The 22,529-nt window shown below is 39.8% G+C and overlaps 2 protein-coding genes across 4 annotated transcripts in view; one reads left to right on the forward strand and one right to left on the reverse strand.

The window, feature by feature from the left end:
- Positions 1-341: 341 nt before the first annotated feature.
- Positions 342-7,624, reverse strand: LOC103475945 (MSL complex subunit 3). Of its 2 annotated transcripts, XM_008427944.3 has the most exons (14): positions 7,414-7,624; positions 6,055-6,137; positions 5,870-5,965; positions 5,683-5,777; positions 5,506-5,603; positions 5,304-5,432; positions 5,072-5,229; positions 4,846-5,004; positions 4,525-4,769; positions 4,359-4,448; positions 3,680-3,789; positions 3,443-3,542; positions 3,276-3,360; positions 342-1,437 (listed from the first exon to the last, which is right to left on the reverse strand). In XM_008427944.3, the coding sequence occupies exons 1-14, from the start codon at positions 7,510-7,512 to the stop codon at positions 1,338-1,340; spliced, it is 1,647 nt and encodes a 548-aa protein (XP_008426166.2). In that variant the 5' UTR covers positions 7,513-7,624; the 3' UTR covers positions 342-1,337. The 2 variants fall into 2 exon arrangements, with proteins under 2 accessions (XP_008426166.2, XP_081472957.1); XM_081616831.1 differs by lacking the exon at positions 7,414-7,624 and having other exon boundaries at positions 5,901-5,965; positions 6,055-6,107.
- Positions 7,625-9,151: 1,527 nt separating this feature from the next.
- The window catches only part of LOC103476944 (rho GTPase-activating protein 6-like), a 56,587-nt gene continuing 43,209 nt past the window's right edge, over positions 9,152-22,529 (forward strand). Inside the window, exon 1 of one of the 2 annotated variants that reach the window (XM_081616821.1) lies at positions 9,152-10,002. In XM_081616821.1, coding sequence (XP_081472947.1) covers positions 9,526-10,002 — 477 coding nt within the window. In that variant the 5' untranslated portion in view covers positions 9,152-9,525. The remainder of the gene's footprint in view (positions 10,003-22,529) is intronic. The other variant, XM_081616812.1, reaches the window with a different exon arrangement.

Raw genomic sequence — 22,529 nt, forward strand, 5'->3', positions numbered from 1 at the left:
CTAAAAAAAGTCTGATAAAAGTTAGATCTTTCTTAAAACGGAGCAAGGGCCACAAAAAATCTGTCCAACGGCCACAATTGGCAAAAGTGACTTTTTTCTTGTAGATGTGCTCTACAAAAGAAAAAAACCATCTGCTTATAGATGAGAACAGCACTGTTCTTTTTAGACCGCCATCATAGAAAATGAAGACTGAAACCAAAGGGGTCTCCACAATTACATTTGATTTTTGCACTTTTTAATATATATGGAAAAAATACAACTCCACCTCACTGCCAGGGGTTCATCAGCATGAAAAATACACCACATCCTGCACATCTTAGGCAAGCATGAGTAGAAAAAGGTGACGATTTTAGAAAAAGTTGTTTTATTTATGTTTTTACAAACAGTCACAATAGAGGGGGGAAAAAAATCACTTCAAGGAAATGAAAAAAAAAAAACACCCTACAACTTTTAGAACACCTTTTAGATTATTTGCTTTAAGTTTGAGATCCTGTCAGAGTGAAAAATAAATAGCATATGGGTATCGTGTACATATTTACATTTTCACCAGATAATCCGATTAGGTTTTTATTCATATTATATCCAGAGTGGACGAGTATGTCATCAAAAATTAGTGCACCGTTAAAACAGAACACACCAGTGCTTTTTAAAGTGAAATGTTACTGGGATGAGTTATTGAATAAAACATTTGTCTTTCAAAAAAGTAAAAATTTAAAATAAAGAGCAAATTTCTTTTTTGTAACGAACATTCAAAGAGTAAATTTTGCTAAAAAAAAAAAAACAGGAGAAAAAGACAATATTCACGAGCAGAAGAGTTAGAAATTGCAGCAAAATAAATCAAGGGTGGCAAGAGAAAAGTCCTGTTGTAGTCTGGCAATATTCTGGGCCACTGAGAAGTGGACAAAGTCACTCTTCAGAAAGAGCTAAGCTTCCAAAATGAAGTACAATCCCCTTTCACAGGCAGGCGGAAAAACAGCAACACACGACTCTTTCCTGTGTCCTTTTTACCCCTGGTTCTTCAATGAATACTCCAAAACTGCCGTTTGGGAAGGAAAGTAGGAAAAATGCAAGAAAAACTAGTGATGGTTGCGAGAACCTTTGACTTCCGCAGGTTGGAATTCGTGGAAATCAGCATGCGTTCCACGTTAGTAGCAAAGCAGAAAGTCGTAGTCCCATGTGCGGGAGCGACGGGGAAGTATCAGAATCCACACAGCGGCAGCAGCAGGAGGAGGAAGCGTGTTAGAGAAGAGCAGAAGAAGGGACGGAAATGCCCGGAGATGCTGAAGGGGGGTAGGGGGGGCGCTTAGAGAGAGAAAGGGAAGCTGTCCGGTTCTCCTTTAGTAAACCGGCCTCGGTTGTTTCATGTTGTAGTGGGCCTCCGAAGCCGACACGTATGCAGACTCTGGAAAGAAATCCTCGTGGAACTCAGCCAGAAACCTAAAAGAGAAGTCGGAGGGGGCACAAGCAGGGGGAATGCTTTTAACATTTAATCGTTATTGGATGAAACAGTCGGGCCACACGGTCCAGTTCACGTCATGCTGTGGTTTTTCCTAGACTTCCACCAACTCGTTCTAAGAAGCCTTACGTCCATCTCCCCTCGGCCTTTCTATACATTTTATAGACAACCTTCTCAACTCTACATAAATTTGTCTTTATATCAGAAGAAACCAATCGCTATCTGAGACAGAGTGGACATGGGAATGCCTGACCAGCAGTTGGGAAGCAGCAGAAGCATAAATAAATAAATAAATAAAAAAATCTCCCCCCCCTCTTCCCATCTAATCAGCAGCGGGGAAAACTAATCCGGAATCTTCTTAGTATCCGCTACTCGGCCAAATCCTCTAAATCTTGCCATCTCATCTTAGCTCCACCGGCCTTTCTAATCTCAATGCAAACAAATTATCCTCATCAGAGGAGAACTTATGAAGAGCGAACGTCGAGACGATGGCTGCTGAAGGTAAAGGAGGTCAGAGAGAGCAGGTTCTGGTTGGTTTTCAGTCAGCGCTGTGAAGGCTGATCCTCAGCTGATAATACTCAGACACATATTTAATAGCAAGCAAATCACTTTTTGATTTGTTGTTAGAATGCTACTGAGTTCCCGTCAGAGGAGTGTCAAAATGATGCGCACTACTACTAATGGCGATCATTCTTACGGAAGGAAAGAGGAGAGCGGGGAGATCAGCTGTGGCCAAATCCCAGCATGCACTGCGCGTCAGTCTCTGGGACATCAATCAGTTTTTGCCCACTCGGCACAATCTGCCCGGAGGCTGATTACAGAGTAGAAACACGAAGTCTTTCTCAAAAGAGTTGAGTCTGAGAGCGTGGCCAGTGTCCTGCTGAGTCCACAGCACGGCGAGCAAAATATTGATTGTAACAAGAATTGAAAACATATAAAAATAATTGTATACATTTTATATATATATATATGTATAGTAACTTTAAATGAAACATAGAAAATGTGCATGAATAAAACTAGAAAAAAATCAAAATAAAAAATAAATTTTTTGACAAAAAGAAAGGAAGGCAGAAATAAAATGAATGAAAGAAAAAGTTAGAAGAAGACAGACAGAAAGACGTTTGACGACTAAATCATAAAAGTACGGGTAGTAATTCATCTGTCTTTAAGAACCAGTTGGTTAACGTTTAGCTGATTGTTTCAGGCAAAGAGATGACCTTTGACCCTGCAAGTGATGATGCTGCACGAGACGTTTCCCTGGCAGGAGCTGCTGGGGCTCCAGGTATCGATATTCCACATGCATAGAAAGCAAGCAAAAACCAATTCTGCAGCTGTTTGTGCAGCCAGGAGGCCAAAAAACAAAACAAAACAAAAAAAAACATAAAAAAGGAGGAATCACACGTTCAGCTCTCTAGCGCTACCTTTTGACAGGAGGAGGGTATTGTTTGAGTTTGATTAGAGAATGAAAAGACCTAAATCCCTGAAGATCGCTAGTGAGGATTTAAAGATTAGACTCCCGTGCTTGTGTAACGCCCACTCATCTCCCGCCCTCTAACACGAGCTCTCCTACCGATTCACCCGGCATGTGGAGGATCCAGGTTGACTTCATGGATGTTAAGCAGCAAAATCAAACCAGTAATGTGCAAAAAAAAAAAAAAAAGTTATTCAAACTGAATTTCCTGGTATTTCAGTTTGGAGGAACTTATTTTAAGTGACTTATTTTTGTCTTGATACATTATCTCACTCATTTTTAATTCACAAGTGAGTGTTTAGGTAAATTGATATCCAAAGTAGTGTTCAGCCAGTTCTAGTTTTGTACCTGAGGAACAGTTCCAGATGTTTGATCAGGGCTCTGAGGTTCCGCTCAGGGATCTGCATTTTCCCCAGGATCTCCGGTAGCTTCACTGCAAGGAGAGAAAGTCGGGAAATATGAGTGTGTTGTGTTTGAGTACACTGCGTTTGATGCAACTGGAATTCAGAACGAACCAAAAAGCCGCAGGAGGTGCTGGGATCCGTAGAGGTAGGAGGGTGGAGGAGGCTGGTCGTTGAGGGGGTAGTTATCAGGGGTTAACTTCCAGCTCAGAACCTAGTGGATGAGACGATCAGGAATTTAAAAAAAAAAAATATATATATATATATCTGTTATATGTTATATATCTGTTATATATATAACAGATTTTAGCATGTGGGAGGCCTTTCAAAGGGAGTAAACTGCTTCACCACCTCATTGAGCTCATTGTTTCTGCGGCTCTCTAAGCCGCAGAAAAGTCCGCTCCTCTCTTTGCTTGGTGTCAACGGCAACGGAGATGATGAGCCACTGTGGACCGGAGTTTCTGGGTAAAGAGACGAGGGGAAGGAAATGAAAACATGAATATTGCATTTCCTCCTGTGGAACGTCGCCCCTCACCAAACCCTTCCACATTCTGCAAATAATATGAAAATGGTCTCAAATGTTTGTGCTGCTGTCATTTTAAAGATATTAACAATAAAGGTTAACCGCCACAGCAATATATACAAAATCAAACAATATGGTGTTTAACATTTTTTGTTTGTGCCTTTATAACTTTTGAGATTAAAAAAACAGTAAACCTTTCCAGAGGTCGTCTCCTCCTCATTAACAAAAAACAAAATTTTTCATAAATTAATTGTGCTAAGGCTGGTTGACATTTGTTGTCCTCTGGAAACATTAATATCTTTAAAATAATGAAGAGACAAACAAAACGTTTGATTCATAAATGCACATGTCATTGCAATTTTGTTTAATTTGAAGAAGATTGGGGGGGCAACCTCACTCAGGTTGACTTCGCAGATGTTTAAACCAGAAGGACACTGCCATCTACTGGATTAACAACATCACTACAACCTCAAATCATTGAATATTTCATAATTAAATCAGTCGTACTTTTTTCCAGGTTGAGGAAGAACTTGGGTTGCGCTGACGTGTCGATCAGACGTCGTTTGAGCTGCGGAGAAGCCGTAGCGCTCCCTCCACCTGTCGGTGTTTCATATTTAGACGTCAGCAATCATGAATCTCATCACAAAGGAAAGAAGGTGGCACGTTTTCCGACCTCCGCTGCTTCCCTCGGTGGGCCGATCTCCACCAGACGTGTTCCTGGTGGAGCGCCTGAGGGACTGGGACTGCGAGGACTGGTAGGAGATGCAGTCCATGTCGGGGTGGCGGCGACGCTTCGGCGTGGGGGCCGGAGCTGTGGGCGTGGCGGCGGAGGTGTCGCTCAACGCCGGCTGGCTGTCCGTGGACTGAGGCGTGGGGGGGTTGTGAGCCGGTGGACTCGGGCTGCGTTCTCGTTGGGCACTGGAAAAGAAAAGAAAGGAAAGTTAAGAATCACCCCGTCACCGGAGGGGAAGCGTTTTGGTCAGAACGCACATACTTGCTGGAGCTGGGCGAGGTTTCGTTGACCGTGAGGAGCAGCCTGGACGAGCTGACTTTCTTAAACTGAGCTTGTTCGCAGGGGTAGAGGAGGATCATGGGTAAGGTGAAGTCAAAAGTGATTCTCAACCCGTCGACCATTTCCTTACAAAGCTCCTCGCTGAAAAAGAAACAAGAAGTTCACAAAAAAGCTGATTTCTTAATGTTAGTGCCGTCGGGGTCCTCACCTCCTCTCCGGGGGAATGGTCTGCGGGCTGCTGCTCTGCGTGGTGGTCTGCTGTCGCCGGTACCGCTCGTTGGCCATGAAGGCCTTGTTGATCGTAAAGTGCTTTACGTAGGACTCCAGGATGTGGACCACGTTGGTCTGACAGGGGACCATAACGAGCTGGAGAAGAGCGGAGGAGTAGCGTTAAAAGAGCAAAAACCCGTCACAGAAACGTCGGCGAGGTCGAGCCGTACCTTCTTCCTCTTGTTGATGTAAAAGCAGTCGTCTTCCAGCTTCTTCTTCAGAACGTCCGGGATGCTGATGTCCACATGGACCACCTTCTCCTCGCACTCTCGCTTTATGTTAACCTCCGGCTCGACCCTCTTAAAAACACGAAAGGTGGATGAATACTTCGAAGCGCCGTGCCGAGAAAATAGCCCCGGCGGGACTCGTCACCATTTTGTTGACGTCTTCCGAGAAGGTGCTGTCGCCGCTGTTCGAAGAGTCGGGCTCCGAGTCGTCCCCTTCGCTGCTGTCCGAGGTCGAGATCAAACCTGACGGAGGGGGAGAGTAAAACTTTGAAATGATTGCAGACGGCAGCGGGAGATCAAGCGCTGCAGTCGGAGTTCTCACAAGCATCATCGCTGTCCTCCTCCTTTGGGAGAGTCTTCAGAGAAGATTTGTTACCAGACTGACGACGTCGCCGCTTCGTCCATCCTTTTCTCTTCCTTGCCGCCGGGATGAAACGGAGCAAAATGAAATTCAGAAAGCTTATTCGCGTTTTGAAATCTCTCTCCGGGTGATTAGAGCAAGAACTTACATGCGCCCCAGAGCTTTGCGAGCCAGCTTACGTTGCAATTTGCGGTTTTCCTCCGTGTCCCTTAGGACATGATCCTCGGCAGCCCAACGGTCCCAGCTGCGCAGACGCAAGCGTCAGTTTAATACAGAGAGAGTTAAAAGCTCCAAACATGAAACTAAATAAGAACGTGGTGAATATACTGTTACCTTCTGCTCCAACCACTGAAATGAATCAGGTACTTTGGGACTCGTCTCCCATGTTCATCTGTACCTATCAAGACATCAAGGACCTGCAGGATCAAAAGCAAAACTTCTGTTAATCACCATGAAATTAAAGTTGAACAGTCACTGGTGAACAAATGTAAATCGGAGGTATACGTTTACACATCCTTGTTTTTGGTTTTAGACACATGAGGTTTCAGAATATTTCTGGTAAAAGTTGAATCTGCTTCATGAAGCATTCCAAAGCTGCAGATTTAGGCCCGTTATGAAACTTGTGCTCTAAGCTTCAGTCAAAAATAGGTATCCTGATATTAAAGTAGATTCAAATTCTGGCTTAAGCATTCAAAGTAGACCATCTTCAGTTTGGGAACAAATTTACTTATATAGATGAATACTATGATACCAAAATTATGTATGCATCTGTATTATAATACAGATGCATATAATGGTATTTGATTATAGAACTCAAAATTATACCAGGCATTATTAACGCTTCTGGAAGAAAAATGCCACAAGTGCCTACATGTAGTAAAATTAGCAACATTAATATAAAGTAGCAATATTTCGATATTTTATTTACTAGATAAGTTTAAAAAAAAAGAAACTAACTTGCGGAAATCATTAGTAATTACAAGGTTATTTTAAATCAACCAGAATATCAAGATACAAGCAGGGCTGGAAGAAATAGGGATGCTAACCCACAGCTAGCTAGCTCAGGTTAGCAAAATGCAAGATTCAAGCTGCTAATTTTCACAAAATGGTTGTCTCTATCTATTAAACAGCAATTTGCTCGGTTTATGGAAACGTTGTACGAAAAATAGTGAAATGCACGACCGAAAAGGGACCTTTATTCAGCTACAGAGCAAACTAAAACCTATATTAGCTGCGCAGTCGAGGTGAGTTTGTTTATTAGATGCTGACATTAAACAGCACTAAAGTCAGGAGATAAATCATTATGACAAAATGTATTTTTTCAAAGAAGACTATAACCAATGTTTGAGGTATTAATCAAGTTGGAAGTTCTCCTCAAATGGACTCACAACCCTGTAAAACTGCACTACTACAGCTTTGTTTACGTTTTTCGTTTTCTTTTTTTAAATAAACCCATAATTCAGCTACAAACATGTAATCGAACGCACCCGGAAACCATGCGCTTATGCAAAGGGAAACAACTCCGGTAAATTAATACCAAGAATGCATTTTTTTCTTATAATGGCCTAAGTCTCCTTTGTGGTCACTCGCGGCTCCACACTGCATAAAACAGCCTCGCTTTCCTTTTGCAAATGACTCCTCTTTCGAGGGTCTAAACACCGAATGGCAACGTTAGCTTGGTTAAAATCTTACCTTAGCGTCATACAAGACTTTAGCCTTGGTTGGGTCGGGTTCAAAGCACAAGACTCGTTCTCCTTTGTGAAACTGGTATTTAATTCCCCGCGAATTCATTTGTTCATGGCGACGTGTGGGAGAGAAGGCATCGATCGGATTCTTAAACCCCCTTAACCCTTTCCTTTCCTATGTGGGAGTTTTACAGCTATAGGAGCCTCTGGAAAAGATGGCGCTGTTGTGGGAACACGGGGCGAAACTTTACTGCGCTGCGTTCAGAGGCAGCTGGAAATTTCTACACTCAGTTGTCAGCTCTAACATGTTTGAAAATACCCATTATGGTATTTTTATATGTTTTTTAAAAAATGGTTTTAATTTTAAAGTACTTTCTTTAGAAAAAAAAAACTACGATTCAATGATTACTGCTAAAATCAGTCGCACTCTAATGAATGTTGGCGTACCGCGCAGACGCGAAGGCAGCAGGAAACACTGCTTGAAAACTGCGATTTCAAAACCTAACCAGCAGATGGCAATATAACACGGGAAAAGTTCAAGACGCTACCAGAGTAACAAATAATTAGTCTAATTTCAAAAAAATATGATTCTATATATTTATCTACATAAAATTAACCTGATTGTGTCAGAAAATGTCTGGAAATGGCAACTGTTATAAATGTATTCTATTGAAATAAACTGATTTCAGGCAAACTGAATTGAGCTGTAATTATTTTTCTATCCTAAATTGATAGTCGGCATCAATAAATTCCTGAAAGGTTTGTCTTTCTTCCGCTATGCAAAAGACAATGTTTATCTAAATCTACAGCTTCTGCATTTCGCCTCCCACCCCCTTTCAAACTGTTTTTAGAAGGGTCAAATCTATCTCAGTTGTTATCAGTGTTGTGTCATGCTGTGTTTGCATGTGAAAGTGTCATGTGTTGCTGCTTCATGAGCTCCGTCAGGGCTCCTGCTATTTCCTTTCAATTGTATCATACTTTTAAACCTTTTAATATTTGATCATGCTTCAAACAAAAACTCTGACCTATTTTATTAGGATTTTATGTTTATCTTCTCAAAGAAATGCATCATTCTGAAGTGGAATGAAAATGAACATTGTTTTCAAAACTTGCATATCATCTCCACAGTGAAACATGGGGGTGGCAGCATCATGGTGTAGGGATACTTTTCATAGCCAAGAACAGTGAAGATGGGTGGAGCGAAACATATCCCAGTGACAAGAAATTTCTAACATTAGATATCTGTTTAAAAAGTTGTCTGTCGTTTTGAAAGTCATGTGACATGTGCTAAACGAGTTTTATTTTACTGTCTTGAGAGCAAAATGGGTCTTTAGGTTGTAAAGGTGGCAGACCCTCTGCTGTCCTGCAACTTTGCATCTCTTCTCCAGCACCTGAACCAAATTAATGACTTCTTAAAAGTTACAGGAAAGTATCTATGAGATGTTATTCAACTTTTTCATAGGGGGATGGATACAATCTTAAAAACAAACTGTCTAATTTTCTAAATGACTTTTGCGTCGATCTCTCATAATCAGTTTCCCCACAAAAAAAAAGATGTTTGAGGTTTTATTTACACAACAGAAAAAAGTATAAATGCAAGGCAGTGCATATGAGAGGAAGAGCCATTAATCCCAGTGCTCACTTACTGTTTGGCTAATTTTAGAACACGGAAGGCTTCCCCTGATAGGTCTACTGTTACCAGACAGATGGATTAATAGGAGAGGAGGATTAAAACTCCTAGTTTCATCTCGGCTAAATCATGGATGTGCCTGTGCGTGACCTACTGCCTGTCTGATGACTCCATACCTGTAAGCTGCACAAATTTAGGTTTTGTTAAAGATATTTCAGAGGATGAGGTTTTGGATCGTTTTATTTTCCTGCAGTTTAAAAGTGAAAGTTCAACACTGGCTAATACACAGTTTTCTGACCACCTCCCCTCTACCCACAAGCCCCACGCACGCCCATTCCTCAGAAGACGCACAAGAGAGAGTTACACTTGATCAGTCTTTACGCAGCGCTCCATGGGCTCTGCGTTCAATGGAGCGCCTCTGAACTCCAGACTTTTATTCGCTGGGGAGGCTTTAGAAAAGTTGTTGAGCTGATCCAAAGTTGAGGCGACATGTCGGCCGCGCAGGGACTTCTCAACAGCGTCTTTTCCTGCTCCTCTCCTGCCTCCAAAGCAATAGCCAAGAGGAGGCTGCGCCAAACCCGCAGCCTGGACCCGGCTATCATACGGCACTGTGGGACCGGGACCGATGGGATGAGCGGGGCGCAATTTGCGGCCGCCGACGCAGGTGCGCCGCCGGGTGCGAAGCCGGCTTTGCGCGCCAGGATCCCGAAGTTGAAAGAACCCATCACGCCGTCGGTCTCCTCCCCATCCATACCTTCGGACGTTTCTCCTTCCTCCAATTTCCACTTCGACTATGATATCGCCAAGCGCCCGAAAAGGAATACGGCGGGGGATTTACCGTTTATGGTGAGGGGAGCCGGCGCTGCGCAGTCGGGGAGCACCGGCGCGCTCTTCTCGCCGCGGAGGTGGCTGCAGAGGAAAGTTCAGCCGACCTGCCCTCATGCGTATGTCGTGTGGAAATCAGAGGTAAGAAAAACCAACAAGAGTGCATGACAAGTTTTGTAATTTTAAAAATGATTATTTTAAAGGGGACATTAGTTAACCACATGCATGAATTCTTATTCCTGCTTGGTTGATGACATTGTCCTAATTTGCAAAAAAAAAAAAAAATCTCTCTCTATATATATTTTTTTCTCCTTTATCTTTTTTCCATGATAAAACTACAATCCTTAGGATATTTTATTGTGGTTTTGTGTAACAGAGCAACTCAAAGGAGTGTGCTTATGAGGTGGAAGTAAAATTATACTTCTAATTTTCCAAATAAAAATGCCTTCATTAGAACCATCTTAGCTTCCCTTTTATCCCCTGCATGTAATGGAAAAGCATACCCTCTGCATGATGCTGCCACCACCATGGTTCACTGCTGGAAAGGCGTGTTTAGAGTGATATGCATTCTTTGTTTTCTCTCTCAGTTCATTTAATCTGATTAGTGACTCCCCTCTCCCATTTGTTTGCCATGTCTCCTTGCATGACTTGTAGAAACTAACGCATTATTGCTACTTTTATATATATATATATCCCTTATTTGTCATCCAGTCAAAAAGAAATTCTCATACCAGAGCTTTGTAACTTTGCATCACCTCCAAAGTTACCATAAACCTGACGCTTTCTTCTAAGAGCGACAAAAAGGGTCAAGCAGATCAAAAGTGAAGCTAATTGCACTGGGTTAACTATCATAGCTTTATTTAGGGGTATCATATTACTTACTAAAAAGCACTCCACATTTCTAAGAATTGTTTTCAAATAAAAAAAAAACCTGAAAAAACTTGAAAGCCACGCATCACTGTACTTCCACCTCACTATTTTTGCACCACTCTGTGTTGGTCATCACATAAAATCCCAATAAAGCACATTAAACTTGCGCCTTTGAGGGAACAGCATGTGAGGAGGCACTTTTCCAAGCCACTGTACCTGTGGGAAAGCATAAGAAAATGACCCTGGAGCTTTTAAGGATTAAATCACTCCAACAAAAGGTGCAATGAAGTGCAGTTAGTTTCCCCCCTGCTGCTGCCATCATTGACTTTGGGGAACCTTTTGTCTTCATAAGAACCTCAAACTGAGAGTGAATGAAGCGCAGGCAGGTATGAAATCCTAACCAAAACATACTTGGTTGACTTATTTTAAGTGAACTAGGAGGGGGTGCTTTACTGGGTGCATACTTGGCATGAGTCCACTTGCACTGGTGGAAAGGTATGATAATTTTGCTCCTTTTTATAAAGAAATTGAGGTGTTGTTTTCTTTTTCTGCTCAAGTTTTGTTGTTCTTGTGCTGAGGGTGGAGGCGTGTGTGTGCGTACATGCAACGCTCGTTTCAGGGTCTGAAAAGAAAGTTCTCACGACTGGGAGGTGGGTCACGGGGTCAAGAACCACGCGGCCCATGTTGAGCTCTCCCAGCAGCGTTTGCTTCGTTCCCTGATCTGCTTCTCTCGCAGCGTGCCTCTGTTGCTTGTTTACACGCACGTGCATCCGCTCTCTGGATCTCACTATGGAGCAATAAGTGTATTTTCCATGTAGTTTCGCCCCCCCCCCCACCCCTCTCTTCCACTTTAAGGCTCACCAAGGGTAGCATGAGGCCATCAGCATGGAGTCATTGGTCCAATCCAGATCGTAAAGTTATTGCACCTCGGGGTTTTCATAAAAATCCAGACCCAAGACGTTGCTGTTGGTGTGCTGGGATGTGTTCCACTCTGCTGGCTGTGGAGAAAAATTTATTACATAAAGGATAAACGAAGATGGCCATACAGAGAATTGTCAAATTTGCCCAATTAGAACATGCAGGGTTTATTTAAGAGAAAGGACATTCTTTCTTGCAGCTATACTAACACAGGGGGTGCCAGAGACGGCTGTAATCTGCATACCAGCGTTGTTTTCAGCTCTAGTGGAAGCTTGCTCTGTTTGTTGTAGTGCTGTCTGCTCATCGGAGAAACTTTGGTCCATGTCCAAGTGATAGCGTAGGAATGAGTGTGCCAATCCAACTCCATTTGTCCGTACCTGCAGTGTCTAGATCTCTCTGGGAAAGAAACGGGCACCAATCGACTTATCAGACAAAAAAAAACAAAGAACAAAGAAAAAAAAACGAGTTTTGATACTCTAAGATGTGCTGCTGGAATCTGAAATTCTGAATAATCCCGACTGATATTTTTTGCATAGTTCCCACTTCCAAAACTACCAACAAAAGGTGAAATATAACATAACAGATGTTTAACTGAGTCGCCCATCCACCTCACACTGTAGGAATGTTGTTTGCTAACTACTAACTAACTACTGCCTTAGGAGTCAGAACTCTTATCTAGGAATTAGGACAAATAAAATCGTAAAATTCATCAAAAACATATTGTACCAACGTACCGCACCTGCAAAAATGAGAATATAATAAAAAAAAGTGAGTTAATTTCAGTAAATCCTTTGAAAAAAATTAACATTATTCATACATTTGTAATGCAGAAATGTTATGGCATGCAAAATGATGGGGGAGATTTTTCATGTTTTCCAGCAGACAGTTATTGACACTCTTCATAAGGGTGATAAACCACAAAAGTTAACTGCTAAAGAAACTGATTCACAGAATGCTGTATCCAAGCAAAAGTTTAGTGGAAGGAAAATGTCTCGTAGATGAATGTGCAAAAGGAATATAGATAAGCAGAGTATTATCAAGAGTCAGTACTTTTAGAGCCTCCACACCCAGACATATCCATGATATTGAGTGTAGTTTGTTTTGAATTGCTGGTACGTTACTTCTTTTCTTGCTTTATGCACTGGCACATGTAAAAATGTAGTTCTTTTAGGGTTCAAACACAAAGAAACACAAACCATTGTTATGAAACATGCCCCATAACCTATATGAATTACATATTTCTCTATGATGCGCCCCGGTTTTGTATATTGAACCTGTACTTTGGAGAAGGGTATAAAATTTACAGAGCTTCCAGTTAGGGATAAAGTAAATTAATTTACATCTCTCTCTCATCTTCTGTTTTTCCACGTGATTCCAAAAATGACATGACCTTCTGGGGATTTAAGTTCTGCGGTTAAATGAATCAAAATGAATGAGTTTCTCATCTATGCCAAGTGTTCAAGAGTTGAATCTTCAGCAGTGCAAACAGAAGGTTCAACACATGTTTTAAAGACCTTGATGAAAGCAGAAACCAAGTATGAACGTTTGTGACTTTGACAAAACATTATTGCCACCTCCTGGCATGTATGTTACACTTTTTGCAGCAGATATATTTTTTCACAGGACAAACGATACAAGTTCAGCTAACAAAACTAGCATATCATGAGAAAGTTATTTTTTGTATTTCATGTCAGAAAGTGAAACTCAGTAAAACAGAGTGTTCTTACTGGAGTTTTTTTTTTTATAGTCGAGCATTTCTGAAATGCGGAATTATGAGTGATAAACAGTATTTATTATTTTTAACTGTAAATGTAATAGTGTTTTGGGTATCAGTACATTGTTTCAGATTTAAACATGTAGTTAACTTCCAACAGGGCTTGAATGTGATCGATGAAGGGAAAACCCTGAAATGTGTCATTACTATGTGATATGACCACATTTGCATGACTTGTTTACCACTTTTAACTAATTTTCCCCCAGACAGTGACGTCCATGTCTATTTCAAAGACACTGAAACATACTTAAATGCTTATTTCTTCCTTATAAATGAAGTAAAATGAACAGCAGAAGTCCAAGACAAGCAGAATCGGAATTCCAGCAGAGATTTTTTAATACGCAGTCAGTTTAAGTCAGCGAATTACTATCTAAACATTTGTTGAATGAAGACCCCATTGTAAATTCTTGAAAGGTATACACTGTAAATTGAGAGTGTACTCTTCATAAGGCAACCTGCCCAGATTTGTATCGCCTCATGCCTTTTTATGGAGAGAGACGAGGGCAGAGAGGCAGAGAGAGAAAGAGTTGGAGGAAGAAACACAAATGAAGGCATAATGGTTAGAAGAAAACAATGTCTGTCAGGTATGCTGCCAGTGATGGATCTCAATTGTTGCATTTTTCTATGTTGGAAGACCAATTATGTGAAACCATATATATATATATATATATATATATATATATATATATATATATATATATATATATATATATATATATATATATTTTATTTTTATTTTTATTTTTTTTTTATTATTATTCTTTTTTTTAATACCTCACAGTGATTAGTAGTGATTGGTTGTGACAACACTTGCTCTTGTGAAATAGCTAACACATAACAGAACGGGTGATTTGAGAAGCTGCTGAGTGCTTGCCAACTCCAAACTTTAGTCTGTGAAGAATATCCTGAAGCTACTGCTAACTTTCCTCACACACAACTCCACACACCAGAGGGAAAGCAGTGGTCCTCTAATTGAATCCTGACTGTTTATGAAGAACCAGATGTTGACATTGTACTTCTAATTTTAGGTCTACAGCACTAACCCTAATGCTTCTGAGAAGAGACTCCATGATGGAAATTATTGAGAAAAAAAATCTCTGCAATTTGAATACATTACTTATTGAGTGGTGGCAGTATTAAGGAGATATAAATATTCAAGACAAGTGCTTTAAAAAATGATTTGCCCTGATACAGATTACTAAAACAAGTCATTTTCACATTTTGTACAGCCTGCACAAAGCTAAATACTCTTAGCTATGCAAGCTAATAAAAACATATGCATTAAAACACTAGAAGGAATTTTTTTATGCAAAAATAAGTAGTGTAAAAAGGTTAAAGAAACAGTTAATTAATGCAGTTTATGCGGTGGCAGCCATGTTGGATTCTAAACTGGAGATTTGCTGGGTACACCAGATAATAGTCAGAACTTCATTGTCAGATGATTTTTCTAACTCTAAGCTCCGAAGTTAACACTTACAATTAAAATGATCTCACTCACTCATTTCCACCCATACTTTTAATCAACGTTATGTTGGCTCAAGCCGTCATGCACACAGCTGCAATGATGCCTACTTAAGTGGAGCCTTATGAAGCAGCTAGCACTGTGGTAAATCCTTGGTTTTATTTTTATGGTCCAGTCTCACTGAAATATCTCTGGGAGTGACAACTCCCTTCAAGGTCATTTTATTCTGTGAAACGTGAGCTCTGAAAATGCAAACATAATCAACTTCCAACATTTAACCATCTGCTTTACTAGTAGTAATAAAGAACAGCATAAATAAAATTTTTGAGGTGAAAAATTTGTCTGTTGATTAAGGATGCATAAATACAAGAGATGCACAAAACACTTGTGGAATAATAATGACAGTGCCATGACATTCAATCACGTTGTAGGATTTTCAATTAATTGAATTGAAATCTAAACACTTTGACCAGATCACTGTTATTGTGTTTTTCTTTCTTCAGAGGTCAACATGCTGCTTTAGGTTTAGGTGGTAGGACACAATTTATGGTCCCATCACATTGTTAGCCATCAAACAAGATGTGCTTTAGCAAATTTAAGCTAGGTCTTGGGCTTTGGACCTCTCCTGAAGACTTGTAGGTAAGGCAAGGTCATTTTATTTATATAGCACATTTTCAGCAACAAGGCAATTCAAAGTGCTTTACATGAGTTAAACTGTAAATTATGGGCAATGATTTGTTGCTTTTAGAGATCTTTTAGGTTACTCCGTGCTTTCAGACAGGTTCTATTTAAATGATTCATTCATTCCACAGGCCTGGTAGTAATCAGGTATGTCGAGTGAAACAGAACCACAACGTTGTGGTTAATCAGCGCTAATTCCTTATTTAACAAAATGAGCTGTGATATTTAGCATAAAAGCCTTTTGAAATGATCATTCAATGACCTCTTTTTGTCTTTACTCCTGTTGTCTTTGTCTGACCTGAAACATTCAGTTATGACAGAATAAAAATATTTTCACATTATTCTCCAAAATGAATAATCAGTATTTACCTAAATGAGAGTTTGTTGAGCCATTAAGTATTCTTAATTAATCCAGTTCCATAACATGTATAGCCATCAACATCCGTTGATGATTTCAGCTTAATTTAACTTGGAAGGAAAGTCTGATTTTTAAAAACGCACACCAAAGTCAATCTATCTTGTCTTGTAATTAATTCTTGCCTCAATTAAAAGCCCTCATTAGTCCAATCACGCTAATGAAATGGTTCACTAAAGCAGGACAAGAACATGTAAGTCAAGGCTACATTTACAACCAGCTGATTCTTGGACAGACTTCAGAAACTAATGCTTGAACTTCTGAACCCAACTGCTGTCCATTTTGCCTTTCCTCCCTTATTTCCTCCCTACGTTCCCTCAAAATGATGAGGCTGCGTTGGAGGAACAAGGCCTTTGCAAGCCGACATCTGTGGAATGCTTATAGCAAAAAACACCCCAAAAAAACAATAAAATCAGATAACCATAGGCAGTTCAGCCAAAATTTGGAAAACTTCACTGATTTTGACACGCTTGCTTCTTCTTGTGGATTGTAGATTTCTGCTGCATCAGAAAAAGGGCAATCCGGTTGTAGATCACAGGATTTAGTTCAAGGAGTCGAGGATAGGATGTTATCACTGTGTTGCAAGGGCCATCATATTTGTGAATACTGAAAATATGATGAAATGCAGCTCGATTTTGTTGGCTTGAGATGAGGACTGGGGAACAGTGTAGAGCTGCTTTAAAGGCAAAGTCAGACCTCACAGCTGTGGGACTCAAGTTTAAAACTGTCAGATAAATAAGAGATCTTAAGATTGTTGCAGATCACATTTTAATGTTTTAAATCAAACTATTATACCAAAAATCCGCCTCACTATTTTCATGTAGTTTCAACAGTCTTTTAAGTTCATAATAGCTAAGAGAAGCTATTAGGAAAACAGAAGCTAAGAAATGATTGATATATTTTTTTGTGTCCAATCTATGGTTAAATGGACAGTCAAGCTAAAGTCTGCTTTGCCAACTGCAAATTTATCCAGAGAAATGATGAGGTACACCGGTTTTAATGTGGCATGATAAGTTGAGAGAAGTATCAAATCTTGTAGGTTTGGGAAGTTGTTGGTTTAACAGCAGCCTCATATTTTTGGCCAATGAGACAATCAGATAAATTAAGTAGCTTAGAGAATGAACTTGCTATTTTGAGGCCATTACAGGATGATGAAATCAGCTTGTGTCTGAGTGGGACTCTAAATATATTATAAAACGTGCGTGGAAATATGTTTTGTGTCTCGTCTCATTTGTGCTATGTAACTGAATCCCTCTCAGGGCCGCTTTTTTTTTTTTTTTTTTTTTTGACAAGTTTCCGCGATACGCTGCTGAAGAGAACCATATGAATCAGCAGGGTTTGTTTGGCACTGTTTTGGTTCTGAGCGAGCTCACATCTCCTCTGGGATATTTTCTCAACAATGAAGGCAAAAGCGAGCGGCCTGAAATAGAGACGGCTGCAAAGTAAACATTAATTTCCGTAGTCAGAATCTGTCTGTCTGTTGTCGATTAAAGCTCTCCTTTGGTTCGAAATCTGCAGTGTTGAGTTACTATTTGTGTCGATAAATGTACTTATGGGTGACTTGGAAAAGAATCCAAAGCCAGTGGGTGGATGATCCAATTGTCTATAGGCTAGACGTTTATCCCTCGTGTTGTATTTCGTGTGTGTGTATTACACAGATGCTAATGTTCGCTAATGTGCTCTCTAATCTGGTTTGTCATGGCTCAGAGGGGGTGTAGGGATATCATGCAGTCATCTGAGGCTGTGTATAAACTGTGCTGATATGACACACACACTGAGTGAAAGTGTTTCGTAACCTCTCAAAACACACTTGAACTAATCTGGGGAAAGATTAACTGACTAAATGATTGATTTAGGTAATCTCCACACAAATACTTCATTCGCAAATTCTTTTCATGCGCCTCTTTACGTGGCAGCTTGACGTTGGACTATAAGGGTCTGGCACACTTTGGAACACTGGAAACTTATTATTGCTATTGCAATTTGCAACACAGAAGAAATGGGTGATAAATTTATTATGCATAATTAAAAAGGCCACACACAGTGGCCTATCTACATTAGGAAAAAACTTTGTTTTAGTTGGTTCTTTAACGCACCAGGTAACCTGATCCTCCGAGGGGCTCATACACGAACTTTAACCCATCTTCCAAAAAAAGAAATTAATAAAAAATCTAAACGTATTAGGAGAAATGTGAAAAAGGTTAAATATAATATGTCAATAATATTAACCCCTTAGTTGATAACATTTTGTCTTCACTAGAAAGAAAAACAAATTAACAATGCCACTTTTGAGGTCACTTTAACTAAGCAGAATTTACTCAGGTGAAAAAGCATATGTTTAAAAATAATAATAATGCACTGGAGTGAAAAGCATGGGTGTAATTGTAGACAATTTGTGGTTCAGGGCATGTTTTGAGGTGACAGGTACTTTATGGTCAAAAAAAGAAAATGTCTTTAAATGTAACAGATTTCTGAATGTATACATTTAGCATCACGTTTCATTCACTCGGTGGTTACCCATACCAATTCTAATAATGAAGTTTTTAACTAATAACACTTTTAGGCAGGGATCTACCGAAACTTTCTTCAACGTGTGAAACACCAAAACATGGAATTCAAGTTTGGAAAATAAAGTATCTTGAGGAGTCAGGAAATTTCAATAAAAAAGTACATTGAAGAAAATACCTTTTTGAAATGCTACAGCACTGATTTAGCGGACTATACATGCATAAGTGGCCTTTAAAAAGATTCGGCCATTGAGTTCACAACAAAGAGTTTGTACATACCAAGTGCTTAACCAACAGAATGTGAACACATATTTGATGCAAGTTCACAATGTGCAATGGCTTTCTGGTTAATTATTTACTAAATTATATATATATATATATATATAATAAAAAAAAGGAATGTACAAAGCTTTACTGGCTGCAGGTTGTGGGTGTGTTTGTGTGCGTATTTCAAAGAAGTACTTTCTGTTCATATCCTGTCCAGTTGCTGAGAAATGAGCCGAAAGGAACGATGTCAAAAATTTGTTCTTGATTTTATCTGCTCTGCTTTATTATCTCTGAGCTGATTTGCGAGATTTAATAAGTCCAGTAGAAGACATGTCACATATTTACCATTTTTTTTTTACCTCTATCATGAATGTTTAGGCTTTAATTTCTTTGCATCATTTTTATCAGTTTCACCTGTGGGTCATATGTTTTTTTGCATGTTTATTGATAAAAACAAACATCATACAAACATCAAACCTCTAAATATTCCAATTATGAAATACAACACTTAAAATCAGCCTGTTTATTGTTTTTCAAGACAGAAAAGGTACCAGAGTACCTGATCTGGTTTATAAAGTTTTGATTAGAAAAATGACATTTCTGCTTTTTCTCTTATTGGCAACACAAAAAAGAATCTAATGAGCATGTTTATCCCAAAGATCCTAGAAAAAAAGGTGAGTAATATGGATTTTAATGGCAATCCACAAAAACATGCCATCGCTACTATTTTTTTAACTTTTACATTCGTTTGGGAAGTTTGGGATATGTGCACTTTAATGAATAAAACCACTTTGCACTGTATCAGATAATAATTAACAGAAATTACTAATTAAGCAGTGTATTTTGCTCAGGCACTATCTTGTGCTGCGTGTTAGCGTGCCTGAGCCTCTTTCAGTGTGATAGTGGGAAGGCGGTTGCGTTAGGGAATTATTTATTTGGAATTCCAGGTTAGAGCTTTGTGCCGATGCCCCAGGGCTGGCTACTGACTCAGTGACCCCCTGATGGCTTCCTCTCCTTTTCGCCTGGTTTTATTTTCTCTGAAAAGAGGCCCACTTTCTTACTTTGTAAATCTGATAGATAATTACGTTTGCTAGCAACTAAATCTGCAGTTTATTGGAAAATACAACTGTGTATTTTTATCTTTGAGGGAACTTAAACTAAAATTTTACTCATGGCTCAGTGTTTGTATTAAGTCTCTGGCTTATGGGCCAGGTGGGACTACATCTTTTGTAATAGTTCCACACAAATAAATAATAATAAGTCGCTCAGAAACTCGCAAATTGACTGAAGTCAAAACTTTTGACCCTAAAAAGATAAAAAGCAATCCATGTACAAATTTTAAAAAGGTAAGCAGATTTAACGTGAAAAGACATGACTGACCTCCCCTCACCTCTTATTGCACCCCCGCATGCAGTACGGAAGCAAACCTGAGAGAGACAGGCCAGGGTTCTGCAGCTATAAATAGAAAATAGCTCAGCAGAGGAATGGATTGACACGCTCAAGTTCCAGGAGGGAAACGGAGAAAGATATTGTAGCTGAACGTGAGAGGCTAAAGGAAACGATGGCTCACGCATACAGCATAATATACTGTATGGTGAAGTTTATGTGGGTTTGACATTAAGTCAAAGCAAAGTGCTGATAGCCATGCAATAGAAATCAGCAAGCAACATGCCAAGTGATCAGTTTTGCGATGTTTGACAGCCATCTAGTGGACAGTTTTGGTGAAATAATTTTAACATTTATTCATTTAATTCAACAATTATTATTCACTGTATTGTTATTTTTTTCCAAGTAAGATTTAAATTGATATTGAAACATACAAAGTAAAAACTGCTGAAAAAAAGGAAGCATTTTCACCTGAGAAATTTTACAATCACATATGAAAGCTGTGGTCGCTTTTATGATCTGGCTGTTTACTTCCTCTTCAAGCTAGCTATGGCTAGCTAAGGTAAACAGTCTGTAACCCTTGTATACCAGTGTGCTACCAGACCCATGGGACAACAACTTTACATGACACGCTTTCTATTTGCAAGAGAAATAGAGTCGAAAAGTTCTTTTAGAATCTCACCAACTTTGAAAATCTCTGAAAGGCTACATTATGATTTAATTGTGCGTTATAATTGAATTATTTATATGTTTTACTGCGCTCAAATATTCTATTCTCCCTTAAGGTATAGAGTTGATGTAAAGAGCTTTTTAACCAAGAGAGGGCAGCAGTGAGCTTTCCCAATATGTACCAGGTTACTAAAACAGACCCTTTTGACTGTCTCACACACTAATGCATGTATACTGAAATGATTAATAACAATAATATGTGGGTGGGCTGGGTCGTGGCTTACCACAGCTGCACACGTCTGTCTTCTCAGCCTCTCTGCTTCATAATTATCTCCCCAAAAACAACAAAATTGCTGATAGCAGCTGCGGCCACAGCATACTTCCCAGTGCCCGGGCCAAACCAAACTGTTTCAAATGCAGCGCGCTGGGAGAACGGAACCGAACTATTTGATCCTGGTTTGTTTGGGGTCTTTTACAAGCCTCAGACATTTCAACCTTATTTAGATAAAACCGTTTCCCTCGCAACTTTTTAAACGCCACCTCCCTGTTAACGGAGGCCCGCATTGTAAGGTGACACATTTGTTTGGTGTCCTCAAGAACTCCTGAAGAGTACACAGTTGTTTGCACTGTCAGCAACGCGTTCAGACAAATGTGCATGAAAGCGATCGCACGTCCATGCACCGACACAACGGTGTGTGTTTGCACGGTTTGAGGGAACAGAGTCACTTCCAAGCAGGGATCAGATTCTCCCCTGCAGTGTGCATTCCCAGAACATCCATGGGTGTGTGTTCAAGAGGGCATGAGTGTGTCAGCGTGCAAGGAAGGGAAGACTTATTCCAGCCAAGGATTTTTAACATTAACTTTGATCTTGCCATCAGTTGATTCCTCCGTGTCTATATGTTTGAATTTGTATTAATCAATGCAGCTGCTGCGCAATATTTCTACCATATTGCTATTAATGGATAAACAAGTAAGTATGTTATGAAAATGCTGTGTATATCAAATATGACTTTGTAATTTCATGTTTTGAAATTGGGTTTGTGGGAAAGTGGGTGAAAAATTCTGGGTGAAAAATCTTGAGAGTAGAAAGGAATGGTGAACGGGGGGCCGAGGTACCCTAAAGAGAGTTGGGCAACAATGGAATGGCTCACCTTTCTTCGAGTTCATAGCTTGCTTTTATAAGCCTGTTGTCACTGTGCATCATCTTTCAGTCTCAATATTGAGAAAGCGGCGAAATAGGAAGCAGATGTTTTGCCTTAGTTCTGCGTCTTCTTATCTGTCTGTTTTCCTGTCCTGCTCTTCAACATTTCAGATGAAAATTAAGGGCTGAAAGATGTAAAAATAATATATATATATAGGAACTGTGGCATAGAGTAGTCAGGTGAAAGCATCAGCCTTCTTCTTTAAAATGAAGGCAAGGTGGCTTTAAATGGTTCCCCTCTGGGAATAGTGCCTTGCCATAATTTGACCTAATTATAAAACGATTGTCTAAAGGAAGACTTGTCAGGTAAACGTGCGAGAGTGTGGTTAAAACCTGAAGAGCAGACGTAAAGCAGAAGTAGGGAAAGAAAGATTTGGAAAGGTAAGAATGAAGGAAGGCAAGAATGACGGAGCAGAGAAGGGAAAAGGTGAAAACACTCTCAACACACACATGGGTTAGATTACCTGTGGTTAGCAGGGAGACTGCGTGTTAATGGAGATTTAATAGGTTCTGAAATG

The sequence above is a fragment of the Poecilia reticulata genome, chromosome 2 (genome assembly GCF_904066995.2).
Source record: "Poecilia reticulata chromosome 2, P_reticulata-male-v2, whole genome shotgun sequence".
NCBI lineage: Eukaryota > Metazoa > Chordata > Actinopteri > Cyprinodontiformes > Poeciliidae > Poecilia > Poecilia reticulata.

Bases quoted from the DNA above. Each gene is read 5' to 3' on its own strand.
- LOC103475945 (XM_008427944.3), bottom strand. From the start codon at position 7,512: ATGAATTCGCGGGGAATTAAATACCAGTTTCACAAAGGAGAACGAGTC. The intron at 6,138-7,413 runs GTAAGATTTTAA...TTGATCCTGCAG, and splicing joins AAGTCTTGTATGACGCTAAG to GTCCTTGATGTCTTGATAGG. The intron at 1,438-3,275 runs GTACAAAACTAG...CTTCTCTTTTAG, and splicing joins CATCTGGAACTGTTCCTCAG to GTTTCTGGCTGAGTTCCACG.